We start from the raw sequence: 19,353 nt of genomic DNA, 5'->3' as shown, positions 1-19,353 counted from the left end.
TCATGAGGATCGTATGCTTAGAAAACGGATTATAACGTCTGTTTACCTTAGCCACAAGAAAATATTTACTAGGGTGTGTGATTCTTACCATTTTCTGATCCGGTGGAATTTTCTGACCTGTGATCAAATCTATAAAAGTATAATGTTTCACCAAGACTGGCTATCGCATCAGCTACATTGATGGCTGGGATGTTAAAAACAAAATCTCCTATCATCTAAAAAAAAAAAAAAAGTTAAAAACGTCAAATAACATGGACATTATAGGTTCTGTGTTTCTTAGAATAACAAAAACACTCTTGACTGAAATGTCACTCTCATTACTTACTGATGATATGTTTACATTAATTTGTCAAATAGAACTTACGTGTCCAATTCTTTCAGCAGCATTTTCAGAATTATTTGCCTTTACATCAGAAAAATACACCTTTTCTAAAATATCTAAAAAAAAAAAAAAAAAAAATACAAAACTACTTGTTTTCGATGAGCATATACAAAAAAGGTACTAACGGTCCATGGTACTATTCTAATTTAAGTATTAAAAAAAATAAAAGAATAGAAAATAAAGATAATAAAAATTATAAAAGGTGTAAAGATCATAGAAAGTATAAAGATAATAGAAAATATAAAAAGTATAAAGATAATAGAAAATAGAAAGATAATAGAAAGTATAAAGATAATAGAAAATATAGAAAGTATAAAGACAATAGAAAATAGAAAGATAATAGAAAGTATAAAGATAACAGCAAGTATAAAGATAATATAAAGTATCAAGATAATATAAGGTATAATTAATAGCAAGTATCAAGATAATAGATAGGATCAAGATAATATAAGGTATAAAGATAATAGCAAGTATAAAGATATTAGAAAGTATCAAGATAAGATAACAGGAAGTATAAAGATAATGGAAAGTAAAAGATAATTTAAAAAAAGATAAAAAGATTTGAATCTTTTATGATTATTTATTCACCTATGCTGTAAGTATCGAACTGTTTTGGTAGAGGAGTGAAAAATAAATTCTCTTTGATTAATTCTCTTATATCAGGAGAGTTTACGATGTTTGCCGCCCATGAACCTTCTAGAGATGTTAGACCTATCATATAGGAGTCACCATTTAGTTTACCGCTATTCAAAAGATATCTTGGGTCATCTGGTAGGAATTCATCACCAATATTTACTCCGAATTGGAAATACCTGTCGGATCTACTATGGACCTGAATGGGAAAAAATAAAATAGTAACAAAATCTGTCTCTATTCCAGCCTCTGATAGCTATTTGGACAGATGTCAGCTGGCGTAGAGACAGAAAAAATAAACCCTGTTATATGTGAACATTCCGCATCTCCACAGTTGCAGGGGTTTTAAACCTATTAGGTACCTCGGATCTGCAAAACCCAGGTATATTTGGAAATATGAATATTTTTGTAGTTCAGTCATACCATCATTTTCTCCTACAGCATTTATGTTATGTCTCCGGTTCCATCAAAGTTTTTTTTTGGGCGAAACTGATCTAGCATCGGCCATTTAAGACAGTGTGCGCAGCCAAAAGTTCAAGTTTTGGCTACAAAAGGTATTGGATCAAAGGCAGATCCATATCAAAATGAATTATCAATGTTTAAAACGTATATAAAAAGTACAAACTACTTTATTCGTCAATATTTTGGAATCGGTATTCTTTAAACAATCTTTCATTGTGGACACATCATTCGTGATATCAAAACAACCTGCAGCATTAGCAAAATCTGAAAAGTTTTCGTCGATAAAGGTGGTATTTTCCTCAACACACCAGTAAGCCAGTGGTGAACCACTCATCATTACAGCGTAACGAAATAAACCTGAAGAAAAAAAAAATAATAGGCCTATTAAATGTTTTAATCGAAATTCAATTCATATGAACAGATGGTCTTAATTCCACTTAAGGAACAGAACATTGATTTTTGGTATTTTATTCGAATGAAGTAAATACATCCATTTCATAAACTCTTTTTATTCATTTTAAATATAAACCTTATTAGCAGAAATATATGGAGAAATAACGTACGTATGTACTAAGTTAATTACCTTTACAAAATATACAATATAGAAACGTGCCTTTACTAAGACGGGATATAATAATATGAACTTACCTTTACTAAATGTAGATATCATATATAAACTTACCTTTAACAAGTCGAGATGTAAAATATAAACTGACATTACCAAGAGAAGATATGATATATACCTTAACTAGGTGGAGATATAAAGTATATTAACATACATTTACTGAGTGAAGATAAACTTAACTTTACTAAGAGGAAATATAAAATATAAACTAAGAGGAGATATGAAACAGAAACCCGCCTTTTAAAAGTGGGGATATCAAATATAGACTTGCCTTTACTGAGAAGAGATATAAAATATAGACTTGCATTGCCTTACTACTTAACATTAACTTACATTTATTGAGTGAAGAAATAAAATATAAAGTCGCCTTAACTAAGTGGAAATATAAAATATTAACATACATTTACTGAGTGAGGATATAAAATATTAACTTACCTTTACGAAGTGAAGATATGAAACATAAACTTACCTTTTCTAGGTGGAGATATAATATATAAACTTATCCTTACTAAGTGGGGATATAATATGTAAACTTACCTTTACTAAGTGGAGATATAATATGTAAACTTACCTTTACTAAGTGGAGATATAATATGTAAACTTACCTTTACTAAGTGGAGATATAATATACCTTCACAAAATGGAGATATAATATATATAAACTGATATTTACTAAGTGTAGATATAATAAATAAACTTATCTTTTCTAAGTAGAGATATGAAATATAAACTCGCCTTTGCTAAGAGGAGATATGAAATATAAACTTATCTTTACTAAGTTCAGTTAAAAAATATAAACTCCTTTACTAAGAGGAGATATGGAATATATAATCGCCTTTACCAAGTGGAGATATAAAATATAAACTCTCCTTTACTAAGTGGAGATATAATATGTAAACGTACCTTACTAAATGGAGATATGATATGTAAACTTACCTCTACTAAATGGAGATATACTATATAAACTTATATTTAATAAGTGGGGATTTGTGAGTGAAGATGTAAATCATAAATCTACCTTTACTAAGTGGAGATACAATATGTAAACGTGCCTTTACTGAGTGTGGATATAATATATAAGCTTACCTTTACTAAGTGGAGATATGAAATATAACTTTCTAAGTGGAGATATAATCAACTTGTCTTAACTGAGAAAACGCTGATATACTTAATTACAGTAAGTAGAGATATAGTTTATGTATACAAACTTACCTTTACTAAGTGGAGATACAGCATGTAAACTTACCATTACTTAGAGGAGATATAAGATATCAAATTACCTTTACTGAGAGAAGATAGATATACGTACCTACAGTGATTGGAAATATAATAGATAAACATACCTTTACTGAGAGGGTATAATACATAAACATACCTTTACTTAGTGTAGATATAATATGTAAACTTACTTTTACTAAATGGAGATATAATACATAAACATACTGAGTGGAGACTTAATATATAAACTTACCTTTACTTAGAGGAGATATAATATATAAACTCACCTTTACTTAGAGGAGATAGATATACGTACCTACATTAAGTGGAAATATAAAAGATAAACATACCTTTACTGAGTGGGTATAATACATAAAACAGTGGGTGCAGATATAATTTGCAGACTTACTTTTACTAAATGGAGATATAATACATAAACATACCTTTACTAAGTGTAGATATAATATGTAGATTTACTTTTACTAAATGGAGATATAATACATAAACATACCTTTACTGAGTGAAGACTTAATACATAAACATACCTTTACTAAGTGTAGATATAATATGTAGATTTACTTTTACTAAATGGAAATATAATACATAAACATACCTTTACTGAGTGAAGACTTAATATATAAACGTACCTTTACTAAGTGGAGATAAAATATGTAAACCAACATCACAACCTCCAGCACTATGACCAGTTATGGTGACCTTATTTCTATCTCCACCAAAATAATGAATGTTTTCTTGAACCCAACTTAAGGCTTTCACTTGGTCGGTCATACCATAATTTCCAGGAAATATTTTTGAGTTGGAACCAAAGAAACCTTACAAGGAAATTCAAAGTGATTCCGCTCATTAATACAATGCATTAGAATTACTATCCTTTGTGTTTCTCATATAAGTTTTTTTTTTATTTAAATTAGAAATTGATTTTTAACTGTCGAAAACATGATTTTCTACTGCATATTTTAAAGCTGGTGATACTATTTCTATTTTTACGAGTCTACATTAAATTCTCGATGCTGTGGCACATATTTATCTTAATCAGCCATCGTAACAAAATATCTAAAAAAGCATATTTTAAATTATAAAGAATGCAAAAATATAGAATTATTAGAATATTTCTAACTTATATACTATTGTTCGAGATAGGTGTTAAAACTATGGATAAAATGTATATTTTGTCGAAGTTTATTAGTTCTGGCTAACATGTAAATACACATATCAAGGATAAGCTCTTACCAAAGACCCCAAGCCTATAGTTAAAGGTAACAACTATAACATCCGCTTTCACCGCTAAAACATCACCATGTAACATACCTCCCATTCCATAACCATTAGAACCACCATGAATATGGAACAAAACATTTTTCGTCTGGTTTCTCTACATGAAAGCAAGAAAAGAGACAATGTACGGGAATCAGTGGTGCCAACTATCATCAAAACCATCCTGAAAACTCACATTAAATTTGATGGGTTGAAAATCGCGATTATAATGGACCGAGGCAGGTTTGATGGATTGAAATATCGACTAGTAGCATCAACAACTTTGTTATGAAGTATAACAATCAGCAATGATACCGTCTCCAATACTTCCATTTTCACAATGTCAAGCTATTACAAATTGTTACTAATACTTTGACTGCAATAGCAACCTTTCTTGTATCAAGTTTGTAAATGCAGCGATTTGGTTGGATTGTACGTTAGCGAATACAGCCAATCAGAGTTATTCAACATTTTCAACAGAAAATCTGTAAACATGAAAGGTGGCAGTCGAGGTATTAGACGAAGTTCGTAATAAGTTGACATTGTGAAGATGCAATATTGCATACAGAAAGTGTAATATAAATAATACAACTTGATTAGTGCTTTAGAAGCTTATTTCTTACTTGTTGATGGACAGGTACATATATATTGATATATAAACAATCTTCACTTTGTCTTCTAAAGTTTGGATAATGTTGATCTAGATATCGATTAATACCATAACGTTGATAACATGCGGGAGGAAGTCTTGTGGTTTCTATAATTTTATCACCCCAAGGCACTGGGTCTTTAGCATGCTATAGGCAAAATTTAAAAATAGGTAGATAAGTAGAAACTTGATTGAAATGCAGATATAGATGTTTTGTTATGTGTTGTTTACGCTTGCCATCCATGATCAGACCATGATGTAATGCATCATATATTCTAGGCTAGGGAAATATTGGACGAATCAACTCTGCTCAACAACAGATTTGAAATTTGATGTGATAAATTTGGGCATATTCATTTTTGGACATTTACTTGTTTGTCGGCACACTTTAAAATGTACTTTGATTTACTTTGTACTTTTACCTTTGAAGCTAAGTGGGAAAAATTCCACTAAACACGATTACAAAATGAATTTCATGAGATCTTGAATAGACAGTGAAGTAAAGAAAGAAAAAAACACCAAACAAAACATTTAGACCTACATAATTCAATGTATCACTCTTATATCAATAAAACTGATAAAAATCTTACTCGTAATTATTCAAGTTTACATGTTCAAATTAATAACTATCTTTATTATAACAATAATACATTTAACCCACACAATTTAATTATTTACAATTTCAATATAGAAATTACTTACAATTACTGATATCTTCAACATTTCCTGTACAATTACTTGGCTCTTTATTGCGAGTAATTAATATGAAATACTTATAGAATACCAATTTAATTATGGAAAGTTAATTAACATCACGCATGATGATATTAGATAAGATCTGAATATTTGAAATTATAAACAGCGTGTTATTAAGATACACTAATCAACTAACTTCAACATTTATCACAAACACATTTAAAAGATTGAAACACTTACCTCAAATCGATATTGGTCAATTGGTGGTCTGGCATAAGGCACTCCTAAATATCTCTCTACTTTTCCCACATCTTTAATATTGTTTATATATCCTTTTATTTTGCCATATTTTGTTTCCCTTAGTTTATATTCCCGAGAAATTGAATAAATAAGAGGACAAAGAAATGAAAATGTAATATACACATATAAGCATTCCAATTTCATAATTGTTTTCCATAAACAACAATACTGAACAGTATATCATCAGAAGGTGTAAGTAAACTGCTTCAGAAAGAATGTATTTATTCACGCTGGGAAAAAGATATATTATTATATATCTCTACAAAAAGCCTCCGTATTTACTTTTTCTATACAAAAAGGTATTAAAAGGAAAAAAATATTTCCTGTTATGAAAGAAATTGCATGATATTTTCGGCAAATTCCATAAATTTCTGCTTATCAGATGTGAGGCATTTTTTCATAAATATGTTTGTCATTTAACTATAAGGTCTAGTGTTGGAGATTAGGAATCTTTAAATCTGTAAATATCGTTACCAGTCGAAACACTGCTAGCTTCATTAAACAATATTTGATTGAATGATGAAAGAAGGAGATGTAAAAAGAAATAAATCTATCGTTAAATTAGAAAGTAGCGTATCTCCGGGTAATCAGTCTCAGATGTCTTTCAAAAAGATTGGCGAGAAAAAATCGACATTTTCTTAAAGAACTTACTCATGGTTTACATATTATTATCTCAAGTATATTTCAATTATCTTTTCATAAGATTCAAGGTGTTAACCGACTTTCCATAAAAAATTTAATTGGGAATTTAGAATTTAGTTGTATAATACCATCTCGCGTGCTGGTATGTTTGATGCTTAATTCATATTCCAACGAATTTGAATACTCCATTCTGTAAAACCGCGTAGTTTGTTCTTCCTTACTTATACTACTACAACGTCTTTAAATTGCATCAGAGATGAAATGGAGCTTGACGTCCTACTATTCTGCATCTAATACTAGACGTTATAAGAGCAGAAGTTGAAGTTTACACTTATTGGTATATCTAAAATGTTTCCCATCGTCATTACATTTTGAAAACCACGCCTAATTCACACTCAGATTATTAGACTATCAGTCATTAGAACATTTTAGAGTCACTCACCGTGAAAGATAACAATTCATTCCATACTATTTTATTTGAAATACAAACAGCCAAAAACAGAAGGCCTGGCATTCGGCTGATTTAATCATAAACAAAGTTTCTCTTTAAACCACTAGATGTACCTTGTTGTTTTTATAAGCCAATTTATTTGTTATGGAATGCCACGAACCTGACACAAGTAATTTGAGCTTCAGGTAATTTCTTGGTATTTATTTTTTCATGGATACTAGAACCAGCCAAAATTCCAAAAACTAAATAAAGAAAACAAAAATTAAAAGCGTTAACAGGCATGTTGGTCATTCGGTATTGAATAAAATTTGCTTTGATCATTAAAAATTTCACATGAAATCTATTGTATCAAATATCATATTTCATATTATCACTTTTTCAGTATAAAATATTGAAATGGAAATAAGATATGCAGTGCCCATACACATCACTGAGTAAAGTTTCTTATTGTCTGAATTTTCATCAGATCGTGGTATATAGCTAGACTTATTTATGAAAAAAATCTAACTTTAGGAATCCTTATATGATTGTCTCCCTTGACAAGATTGACTATCGATTCTTCATCAGTCCTTTAGAATTGTAATTAATTGTCTCCCTTGAAAATACTAAGCAACAATTCTTCATCAATACTGCTATAGATGTTGTAAATTCCCTTGAAAAGATTGCATACAATTTTTCATGAATACTGTTTTAATTGTGATACATTGTTTCCCTTGAAAAGATTTACCAACAATTTTCACCAATACTGCTATAGATCTTAAAAAATTGTCTCCCTTGAAAAGATTGACAATCAAATTGTAATGAATTGTCTCCCTTGAAAAGATTTACTAACAATTTTCATCCATACTGCTATCGATCTAATAAATTGTCTCCATTGAAAAGACTGAATTACAATTTTTCATTAATACTGTTTTGATTGGGATAAGTTGTCTCCCTTGAAAAGATTGACAATCAATTATTCACAAATCATTTCAGAATTGTAATGAATTGTTTCCCTTGAAAAGAGTTACCAACAATTTCATAAATACTGCTATAGATGTAATAAATTGTCTCCCTTGAAAAGATTGACTATCAATTTTTCATTTAGTTTTAACCAACGCGTGATTTGCAAGATTTTATTAGTTTTATTACATTCCATGGAAATACCTGATTTATTAATTCTACTTGCAAACCTTCATCAAACATACTCTTGGTAATAGAGTTCCTTTAAGCCAACGTTAAATGCATCACGTTTTCTTCACACACTGACGACTCTGAGATAACGACAAATGTAGAAATCATATTTTGCCAAAATGGAAGCATTAATTGTTAATTGCATTTCAATTGTTAGTATTTCACATTGATTTTTCGAACAACTACAATGTGGGCATATTTCAAGATTTTTTTAATATTTCTCGTTCTGAAAACATAAAAAAGGCTAAACGAGGAGAAAATTCTTTCAGATACTGAATTCATCTAATCTAATTTGACGTAATTAGTGTTGCATCAGACATTCTGAGATATCTCTGTTATACATCAACTAGGTTGTTAAAATTAATGATATCGCAAGTCTATGTAAAACTCGGGTCCTTATTGCTAGACTGAATTTTAAGAGGCATGTTGAATTAACTTACTTAAATGGAGCCGTGACAAAATAGAGAGTTAAGTAATGGTAAGTAGCCACTGGAACTATATAATCAGAAAACCAAATGAGTTACTTATTATGTAAACCTTGTGTAGTCCCGTGGCGAAACTGTTGCAACAAAGATGGCATGATGTCCACTCAAAGACGAACAGCGATAAGACATCCGACGCTATGAAAATGATGCTCCTAGAGTTGACCCTGATAAATCGACATGTTATGTTGTTTTATTAAGTCTTGCATCAGTAGGTCCTTAAATGACCAGTGCGTCATTTTCTATATTCAAAGAGCTGATTAACATAAACGTCGTAAATTTGGGAGCTGCCTAAATTCAATTGGACAGTCACAAAATGTACTTCTTCAAACCACCACAGTTGGCTATTACCAGGCCACTGTTGTGTCGCTATAGAATAAACACTAACAATAACCAGGGGGGTTTTCCATCCGTTCTTCGTGTCAGATACATGTTGGCATAATTCTTGCTATAATCTTTATTCTTTCAAGAAAACAGCTCTCTGATAGTCTCCAGGTAGTTTTCCAATGATACAATGCTCAGGTATTACTTTAGATGCCAACAATTTGGCTCAGAAGATGTCTAGACTGTCTATAGGACATGCTTATGTTATCTACAATCATAATTTAGAATGGATGGCATATGTTGTTCATTTGGGATAAACAGATCCCACTTTATTTTTGAAACAGCAGTGTTTATCACGATAAAACATTTCATGAGAATCTATAGAATTAGTAACAACCCGCATCAGTGCAAATTTGCAAATACTAACATTCTAGATCATATTTAAAGCACTGTATGAACTCAGATTTAACGATATCTACCTCTTAATAACCATTGCATACTCTATAGTAGAACTAACTGGGTTATAAAAACATCATACCAATTTTATAATGATGTACCAGAAGGGAATATCATAAAATTGGAAAAGTGATATCATAAATGATACATGTGCAAGTAATATCTATATGTCAAAGTGTGGACTAACTGAATAATTTGTCCTCGGTTTACATTGTCAGAATGTTTCAATGTTAAATGATTCCTAGACGGTTTTAAAAATGTTTTTGTATGGTTAGAAAATGTCTAATCATGATTTCTCAACTTCTACTCGTGTGAATTGATTTGTTTGAATGAAATGTAATTACGTGCCATATCTTTTTTATTTGGAATATTTTGTTGGTTCTAACCTTTTACAAATCTTGATATGAGATGTTGAAGGTGTGAAGATTGCTTTAATTAACAGTGTTATTTAGACCTACAGATATTTTAGATATATAAGAGTTTTTTTTTCTTTAGTGTAGACGTTTTGTGTTGAATTATAAAAACAACTGACATAACATAGTTATGGGTAAATTAAGTGGCATGCTATGAAGTCGACAGGATATGTTATTTAAAATAAATACCGGATGGGTCTGATATTCGATAGGCTATTACTAATACTATAACAGTAATTGTAAAGCAATGGAATCGTGAGAATTATAAACAGTATGGATGCACTATTTGATGTATGATTGGTGAGAAATTTAAAGTGATGAAAGATCAACATAGGATTATATTCTTGAACCGACAGGATAATGGATGTGTTATCAAAAAGGAAATAAGAAATTGTGTGGAATGCGATAATAAAAAAGAAAATCAAATAAATGGCTCTTTTATCAAATAAACATGGTGATCTAAATGTAAAGGGGGCAATGGATATCGCACGCGTATAAGCAGAACAAATACAAAAGAGAACTGATTTGAGAACAGATGTGATGAGATACCTACAAATACAAATACATAGAATACAGACTTACATTAGTTGATTATATCATACAAGCTATTTGATATAGAAATATAGAAACAGAATGTATCAAAGCGTCCTCATTGGCAGTTACAATCAGAAAAATAATTCTAGTGGTTAAAGAGAATCATTATATATGAGAGCCAAATATTATCCATAAAATAATAACTGTCAAAGTAGCCATCCTAGATAGATCTGTTGGTGATTTGGGGATGAAATGAGTAGCACAATACCAAAGTAATAAAACGTATTATAGAAAAAAGTCTCTCAGAGAAATAGAATAAGTCTCAGGGAAAAGACGAGAAAGGGGAATAAGATAAAGATAAAAGAAACAGGATAGAGATAAAAAAAAATAGGACAAAGTTAAACGAATAGGACAAAAGAAATAGAAACAAAGAAATGGGACAGAATTGAAAGAAATTGGACAAAAGAAATAGGACCAAAAAATAAGACAGAGTTAAAGAAATAGGACAAAAGAAATAGGACCAAAAAATAGGACAGAGTTAAAATAAATAGGACAAAAGAAATCGGACAGAAGAAATAGGACAGAAAAATAGGACAGAAAAAATAGGACAAAGTTAAAATAAATAGGACAGAAGAAATAGGACAGAGTTAATAGAAATAGGACAAAAGAAATAGGACAGAGTGAAAAGAAATAGGGCAAGAGAAATAGGACAGAGATTAAGGAAACTAGACAGGGATAAAAGAAATGGAACAGAGAATGAAGAGATAGGATAGAAATAAAAAGAAAGAAACGAAGGTAGTAAGTAGTCTGAGAGCTTAAATTAGGAACTGTTATATTTAAATCAGAGACTGTAACACTTACTTGAATTCACATATACTAATTTATATGACCATAGAGCTCTATATATACAAATGGGATAACAGGACTTGGTAAGGTAAAGAAAAAATAAGGCTGTATACGATCCTCTATAGAATGTAACAGACTGAAACACTTCAATATGAACTAATAATTAACATACATATCAGTCATACGTGATTCGTTGCGTGTGATTTTATCCATGTGAAAGAAAGTCATGCCCGATGAAAGGTACTACTGATGAAGGGAGATTTGACATATTCCAGTAACGATATGTTATAAACCATTAGCGTAACCATGAATTTTAAAGAGATTATCTTCGTCATTAGTTTATTTTCGTTGGCTCTATGTGAAAAAGAATCCACGGAATATAAACTAAGGGAAACAAAATATGGCAAAATAAAAGGATATATAAACAATATTAAAGATGTGGGAAAAGTAGAGAGATATTTAGGAGTGCCTTATGCCAGACCACCAATTGACCAATATCGATTTGAGGTAAGTGTTTCAATCTTTTAAATGTGATTATGATAAGTGTTGAATATCGATTTGAGGTCAGTAGACTTTATACTTTATATCTCTTTCTCACATTAGGTATAACATATTACATTTCTATCACATTTATTACTGCATGTGTAACATTCGTTATTATACATCTATTGCTACTGCAAATCTCTATTATCAGTATACGTTCTGTAACATTAGTAATTATATCTCTATTGTCACTTTTTGTCTATGTAACATTAATTATATCTATATTATTATTTCATGTTTCTGTAACATCAGTTATTATTCCTCTATTATAATTATCTGTCTCTGTAACATTAGTTATTACACCTCTATTATTACTATTTGTCTCTGTATTAGTTATCACATCTATAGTATATTAGTACTATTTGTCTCTGTAACATTAGTTTTTATAAATCTATTATTACTGTTTGTCTCTGTTACATTAGTTCTTATATCTCTATAATTATTACTTCATGTCTATGTAACATTGGTTATTATATTTTATATTTCTGTTATAACTGTCTGTCTCTGTAACATCTGTTATTATATCTCTATTATTACTACATGTCTCTGTAACATCTGTTATTATATCTCTATTATTACTGCATGTCTCTGTAACATCTGTTATTATATCTCTATTATTACTGTATGTCTCTGTAACATTATTTTTTATACCTTTATTTTACTGCATGTCTCTGTAACATTAGTTATTATATCTATATTATTACTCCACGTCTCTGTCACTGTGTATATCTGTAACAGTAGTTTGTTTAGCTCTATTATTATCGTATGCCTCTGTAACATTAGTTATTATCACTATATAATTATATATCTCTCATTTCTATCTATCTCTGTAACATAAGTTACTATATATGTCTTTTATTGATGTCTGTCTCTGTAATTATATCTCTATTTTTACTTTCTACATCTATAATGTTACTGTTGTATTCCTTTTTTTCAAAACGCCACATTCATAATCATAATTGTTTTGGCATATTTTTGTAAAACAATTTTACATGTAATGGTATCATGTTATACACATGAAGAAGATAACCACAATCACACTTTATCGGGTTATACCATTAAGAAAAAACTTTACTTCAATTATAATGATTTTAAATGCATATCGGGCTATTAAGTTAATGTTCCAAGTTAATGTTTCACGTATATCTAAAAAAACACTATAATAGATAAGAAGGCAATTTCGAGTTAATTATACAATCTAAGGTTATTTTTGGAATGAAAGAAGGGAAAACCGTTTAATGTACCTTTGAACTAAAATATAACTCAAGATACCATAATATCCAAAATGCATTTGGCACAAAAACATTTAATCAAAGCAGATATACATTTTAAAGACGCACCATGTTGCGCTGAGAATTAAGCATTTTTGATAGGACTTTTTTTATAACGCTGCGCCTATCTTAGTGTTCTTTTCAGTAATGTACTAAAATATTTCCAATGCCAGTGATTCTTCACCATCGATACAATAAAGGCGTCTTTGATAAGTGATGGAAGATAAATGAATACCTTCAAGTTTGATTTATACAGCCATTTTATCTTCCTAGTAGGCGAATGTAAATTTTATAGGAAAATGCTAATTGATTTCTGCTTTTTCTGCACACAAGGGACATCTTCTATCTCTTAAAGAAACCCTTTCATCTTAACCAACAGTTCATTTGTTAGTTTATGTTTGAATTTTATAGGATGCAGAAGATCCATTACCATGGAGAGAAGACATTTTATCAACTATTACATTACCGGCCGCTTGTCCACAAACTGGAATGGACTGGAGATACATCCATAGACATCAACCGAATTTTACATATGAATCAGAGGATTGCCTCTACCTTAATATATATGTACCAATCAACAAGGTTTAGTGTTTAACTTTTTAGAATATACAACATAATGTAAATTCAACAAACATGCAGCTTTCAATAAGAGTAGATTCTGGTTTAAATGCCTATTGATCAGGACCTTCATGTTGCTGGACTTCCTTGATCACCGGGGATTGATTTTGGCCTTGAATAATCTTAAGAAGTACTAAAGCTGCATGAAAATCTCTTTAAAGATACCAATTTCAATTTCTCTAATTTGATACTTCAAATCATTAATAATATTTAGTTGAAATTTTTGATGCAGCCAAAGAAACAAACTTCTGGTCATTAATGATGCTTAGTTAAAATGGTCAACTTTTGAAGTGTTAAGGTTTTAAGAAAACTCGTTATCATCGTCCATCCCACCGTTGCTAAGATGTACATAACATACTAGCGTTATATCATTGTTGCGGAGTAGTGGACTAGTCTCAGATGTAAGAGACTGTTGAGTATAACCTTTTGATCTTAAGCTTAAAGCTTATTGGTTGAAAAATGATTTCAGATACAATGTACTCTCGCTAATACGACCTTGTTTTAGGGTCCCAATGTACGTCGGATTATACAGAGTATAATATACCTTACTATCCATCAGAATATATTATGTTTTATAATTATGAATTTAATAGTCGCAATCACTGCTGGAAGTTCTGATACACATTCACGGTGGTTCTAATGAAGTTGGAATGGGTGGAATGTTTCATGGAGATGTTTTGGCTATAAAAGGAGAAATTATAGTTATAACGTTTAATTACCGACTTGGTGCTCTAGGTAAGTTGATATGGTGTTATTTATTCAGTATTTTTGCTGTAAGATATTGAAATTTTAGCCATTGTTTAAATCTGAGAGAACTTGGAAATACTTTCATTTGTATTCGCATTACAATTAAATCATTATGCAATTTTATCACCTCTTTGCTTTAGGGTTTTTGACTGGAAGTTCCAGTCAGTTCAGAGGAAACTATGGAATGACAGATCAAATTAAAGCTTTTCTTTGGGTTCAAGAAAACATTCATTATTTTGGTGGAGATAGAAATAAGGTCACCATAACTGGTCATAGTGCTGGAGGTTGTGATGTTGGTTTACATATTTTATCTCCACTTAGTAAAGGTACGTTTATATATTAAGTCTTCACTCAGTAAAGGTATGTTTATGTATTATATCTCCATTTAGTAAAAGTAAGTTTACATATTATATCTACACTTAGTAAAGGTATGTTAATGTATTATACCCTCTCAGTAAAGGTATATTTATCTATTATATTTCCACTCACTGTAGGTAAGTAATGGTAAGTTTATATTTTATATCTCCTCTTAGTAAAGGTACGTTTATATTTTATGTCTCCTCTCAGTAAAGGTAAGTTTAAATGTTGTATCTCCACTTAGTAAAGGTAAGTTTAAATGTTGTATCTCCACTTAGTAAAGATAAGTTTATATACATGAACTATATCTCTACGTAGTAAGTATATCAGTGTTTTCTCAGTTAAGACAAGTTGATTATATCTCCACTTAGAAAGTTTATATTTCATATCTCCACTTAGTAAAGGTAAGTTTATATATTATATCTACTGTCAGTAAAGGCACGTTTACATATTGTATCTCCACTTAGTAAGGGTAAGTTTATGATTTACATCTTCACTCATAAATGTATGTTTTATATCTTCTATCTCCTCTATGTAAAGGTAAGTTTATATTTTATATCTCCTCTCAGTAAAGGTAAATTTATATCTTATATCTCCTCTATGTAAAGGTAAGTTTATATTTTATATCTCCTCTCAGGAAAGGTAAATTTGTATATCATATCTCGTCTTAGTAAAGGTAAGCTTTTATATCATATCACGTGTTAGTAAAGGTAATTTATTATATCATATCTCCTCTTAGTAAAGGTAAGTTTATATACTCTCAGTAAAGGCAATTATATATCTTATATCTCTACTAGGTCTTAGAAAAGTTAAGTTTTTATCTTATATCTCGTATTATGTCTTTTATCTCTGTATAAGTCATAATTCTTTTATTAACGTCAATGGTTACTGTAAAGTTGTGTATATTTAAGGTCTATTTCGGTACGCTGTAATGGAAAGTGGATCGCCGTTGTCTTTCTGGTGCGTATCTAAAAATGAAAATGGTTTGAAGCAAGTGATAGATGAATTCGCGAAGGCTAATGATTGTTATTATGAAGAGAATATGCAGCAACTTAAAAAATGCTTAAGAAAAATAGAATACACAGATTTAACACAGCATAAATTTAAGGTTAGGTTAGATAGATATGTTAACCCTGAACAAAACATCTGATAGCTATTTTGTCGGCTACTCCGGCCGTCAAAATATCAGAGGTTGAAGGCATATGCTTCGGACTATGTTAATCCATGTTTCTGAAGGCCTGACCTGATTTTATAAGCAAAGCGTTGTTTGAAAAAATAGGACGATATACGAAAAATAGTTCCTGATATCTTGCCATAATATAACCAACGGTACCGATAACTTTTACATTGTTTGAATGAAGCCCATGAATTATTTTCAATGATTTTTTCAGTAGTTAATATATACTCATATAAGACAATCTACACGTCTACAGGGACAATAGAGTTGAACTATGAAATATAATAGAATACGTTTCTATTTAATTCTAGAAATCTGATAAATTTACTGTTTATGGTGCTAATATAGATGATGTATTTTTAACTGAGGATCCTGGTATTCTATTTAAAAACGGTGAGATAAATGGAGAGTCTTTTATGACAGGAGTTGTTCAGAATGAAAGTACTGAAGGAGGTAAAGACATCATATCGTATCAAATTCAATCAGTGAGAAATGTGATTTATCGCAGATACAATGAGTGCTCTATAAAGAAATTATATGTTTGAGTGTCAGAATATTTTAAATGTATAAATGTTTTATCTCATATATTGGTTTAGAACCAAGCCAGTGTAATGTTTTGTCGCATTTTTTGTGTAAATGAAGCTGATTTATTTTCAGTTTTAAACATATTTAAACATGAAGGAGTTGATTTAGAACTCAAGAAAGTGTTATATTACGTTCCTTCACTTAGTAAAACTACAAGAAATTATCAACATATATTTGCTGGTAAGTTTTTCTCAAGATGTTAGAGAAGTATAAAATTTGACTGTTTAGTTTTCAGTCTGTGGGTTCTGAGGGTGAAACATTAAGACATTAACTGTCCGGTTTGTTCAAGTGGTATTCTGTTCCTCCAGCTTATCTTCATTGTTAACTCTTTCAGTAAGAAAAAACACATTTTTTGTATGAAATACTCCAAATTTCAAGATTCTTTTCTGTTTTGATGGAAAAAAGGTTTTTGGGGGTTTCTTTCTTGTTTTGCTGAAATTATCGTCTTTTTGGGCATTAGTTCAATGAAAGGGAAGAAATTACAGTATTTACTTTCGGCGTAATATTTTTTGACAAGGAATTTACAAAAGGCTGATATTTCAAAATGGTTCAACCTATAAAGCTATAATTTGGTGAAAAGATGTCTAATATAATATTAGGTCTAAATATTATTATCATAGCTATGATACTTTTTGAAAAATTCTGAAATGAAAAGTCGTATCGTTTTTTACTGGACCACTCGATATAGTGTGAGCGGGTATTTAACTTCTAGTGACATTAGACATAGTATCCCAAATACGGGTGATAATGGGGGCGTGGTTTGCACGCGATGATTATTGGAATACAATAGCCAGGGTAAATGAATCTCTACCAAGCGTTGCTTCAGTCAAAATTGTGAATAAATCAATAACAATCAATAATAATCAATGACACAAGAAAATAATACTACAGCCAAGATAATATCATTTTATGTAATTTAATTTTTACAGATTTATTAAAGGACGAATACTTGAAGAATATTGACGTAAAGAACAGAACCCAGTTTGTCTCTGCTCTATCGCAGGTAAACTTTCCGAACACCGCCTTGGTTATTATAAAAACGAAACAGAACCAAAATATTCCTTTATTATACAGTAAATTGTCTGTAGATCTAGCTGAGGACGGCCACTAGTACATTTATCCCTAACGTATCGCTCACGTATCCCTCTGAGTTTGTCTAGCAAGCAAATCTGGCAGGTTGGTTTGTAATGAACCAAAATAGTTCTGGTTAGCGTCCTTGCATGACTTTTTGCGAATCTATGATACGCTGATAGAAAAGGTGCTACTAAACAATGACTTGCAATTTGTAATTTTGAATTGTAATATGTATTCGTATTATAGATGATGGGAGATAAAACATTTCTAGCGCCAACAGTTGAGCTGGCTGATATTCTTTCAAATCGCCAGAAAGATGTCTATTTTTATCATTTTAATCACAGATCACAACGTTCATCATTAAACGTATTGGCAGGTAAAAAAGGGGATTGTAAAGAGACTTTTTATTTGTATCGGGTACACTGAAGCATTAATTTGCACCATTCCAATTTTCAATCAGACTTCTATCTGCGGTTCTTGGAATTCCATATAGACGACCGAATGAAAGTAAAATATAACCCAATAGGTAGTGACTAATGACTTTTATTAGTCATGAAAAAGTAAAATTTAACGATTAATTTCTAAAAAAACATCTAAGTGAAAATTCAAACTGTCATTGAGAACCTATTTCAGGCGTATCTCATGGAAGTGATGTTTTCTATTTATTTGGTGCACCATTTACTGGCCATGAAAAAGTACAGTTTGATGAAGAAGATAAAGTAGTGAGTTCTTCAGTAATAAAATTGTGGTCATCATTTGTTAAAACTGGGTTAGTATCATATTGGTTTAACATCGGGCTAATGTCCCATTCCAGAAAAATCCACTGTACTCCCACTTCACTTCCCCACTTTAACTTTAATCCCTAAATATATGCCAGAATGATCAAAAGCAATACTGTGATATTTTTCAAACAATCTCGGGAGGAGGACCTCCTATGCTAGCTTTCATAATACATCATTACCCTGAGCATTAAGTCGAGGGGTTAATATATCATTTATTTCAACACTACAGCCTGTGTCTAGACGCTACTTGAGGCCCTTTTATAAAACAAAAAATGGTCCAACTAAGAACAGTTTTTGGAATGAAACGGATGAAATTTGTGTAATGTAAACAGACCATCTTTCTTTTGTCTTCTGCAACTTCTGTCTGTGCATTTTAAATCCAAATGATTTAATAGAATGCTTTCCATTTGTTTTTCAGGCAGCCAGAATTGAGTAATTCTGATACAAAATATGTACCGAAATATACTGCTCCGGATAAAACATACGTTGATATTAAGGGTTACCATGGCAACGTTAATTTAACCATTAGAAAATCATTGCGGGCAGAAAAGGTAGCCTTTTGGAATCATTGTGTACCTTTATTACAGAGAGTTTTGGATAAAAACAGTTGTATATGTTGCCGCCAAATATGTGTATAT

The 19,353-nt window shown here is 30.6% G+C and overlaps 2 protein-coding genes across 2 annotated transcripts; one reads left to right on the top strand and one right to left on the bottom strand.

The window, feature by feature from the left end:
* Window positions 1-3,959: 3,959 nt before the first annotated feature.
* On the bottom strand, window positions 3,960-6,249 carry LOTGIDRAFT_85131 (hypothetical protein; the record flags this gene model as incomplete). The annotated part of the gene is made up of 4 exons (XM_009058155.1): window positions 3,960-4,153; window positions 4,572-4,713; window positions 5,219-5,392; window positions 6,181-6,249. Coding segments are annotated over 4 exons (579 nt in total), but the record flags the coding sequence as incomplete, so codon positions are not given.
* A 5,505-nt stretch (window positions 6,250-11,754) lies between these two features.
* Window positions 11,755-16,247, top strand: LOTGIDRAFT_216480 (hypothetical protein; the record flags this gene model as incomplete). Its single annotated transcript, XM_009058265.1, has 5 exons — window positions 11,755-12,068; window positions 13,787-13,957; window positions 14,587-14,728; window positions 14,881-15,066; window positions 16,009-16,247. The coding sequence occupies exons 1-5, from the start codon at window positions 11,868-11,870 to the stop codon at window positions 16,245-16,247; spliced, it is 939 nt and encodes a 312-aa protein (XP_009056513.1). The 5' UTR covers window positions 11,755-11,867.
* Window positions 16,248-19,353: the final 3,106 nt, after the last annotated feature.

Source organism: Lottia gigantea (assembly GCF_000327385.1).
Source record: "Lottia gigantea unplaced genomic scaffold LOTGIsca_33, whole genome shotgun sequence".
In the NCBI taxonomy this organism is placed as follows: Eukaryota; Metazoa; Mollusca; class Gastropoda; family Lottiidae; genus Lottia; species Lottia gigantea.
The sequence above is the reverse complement of the archived record's forward strand: the minus strand, read 5'-3'. Positions and strand labels throughout refer to the sequence as shown.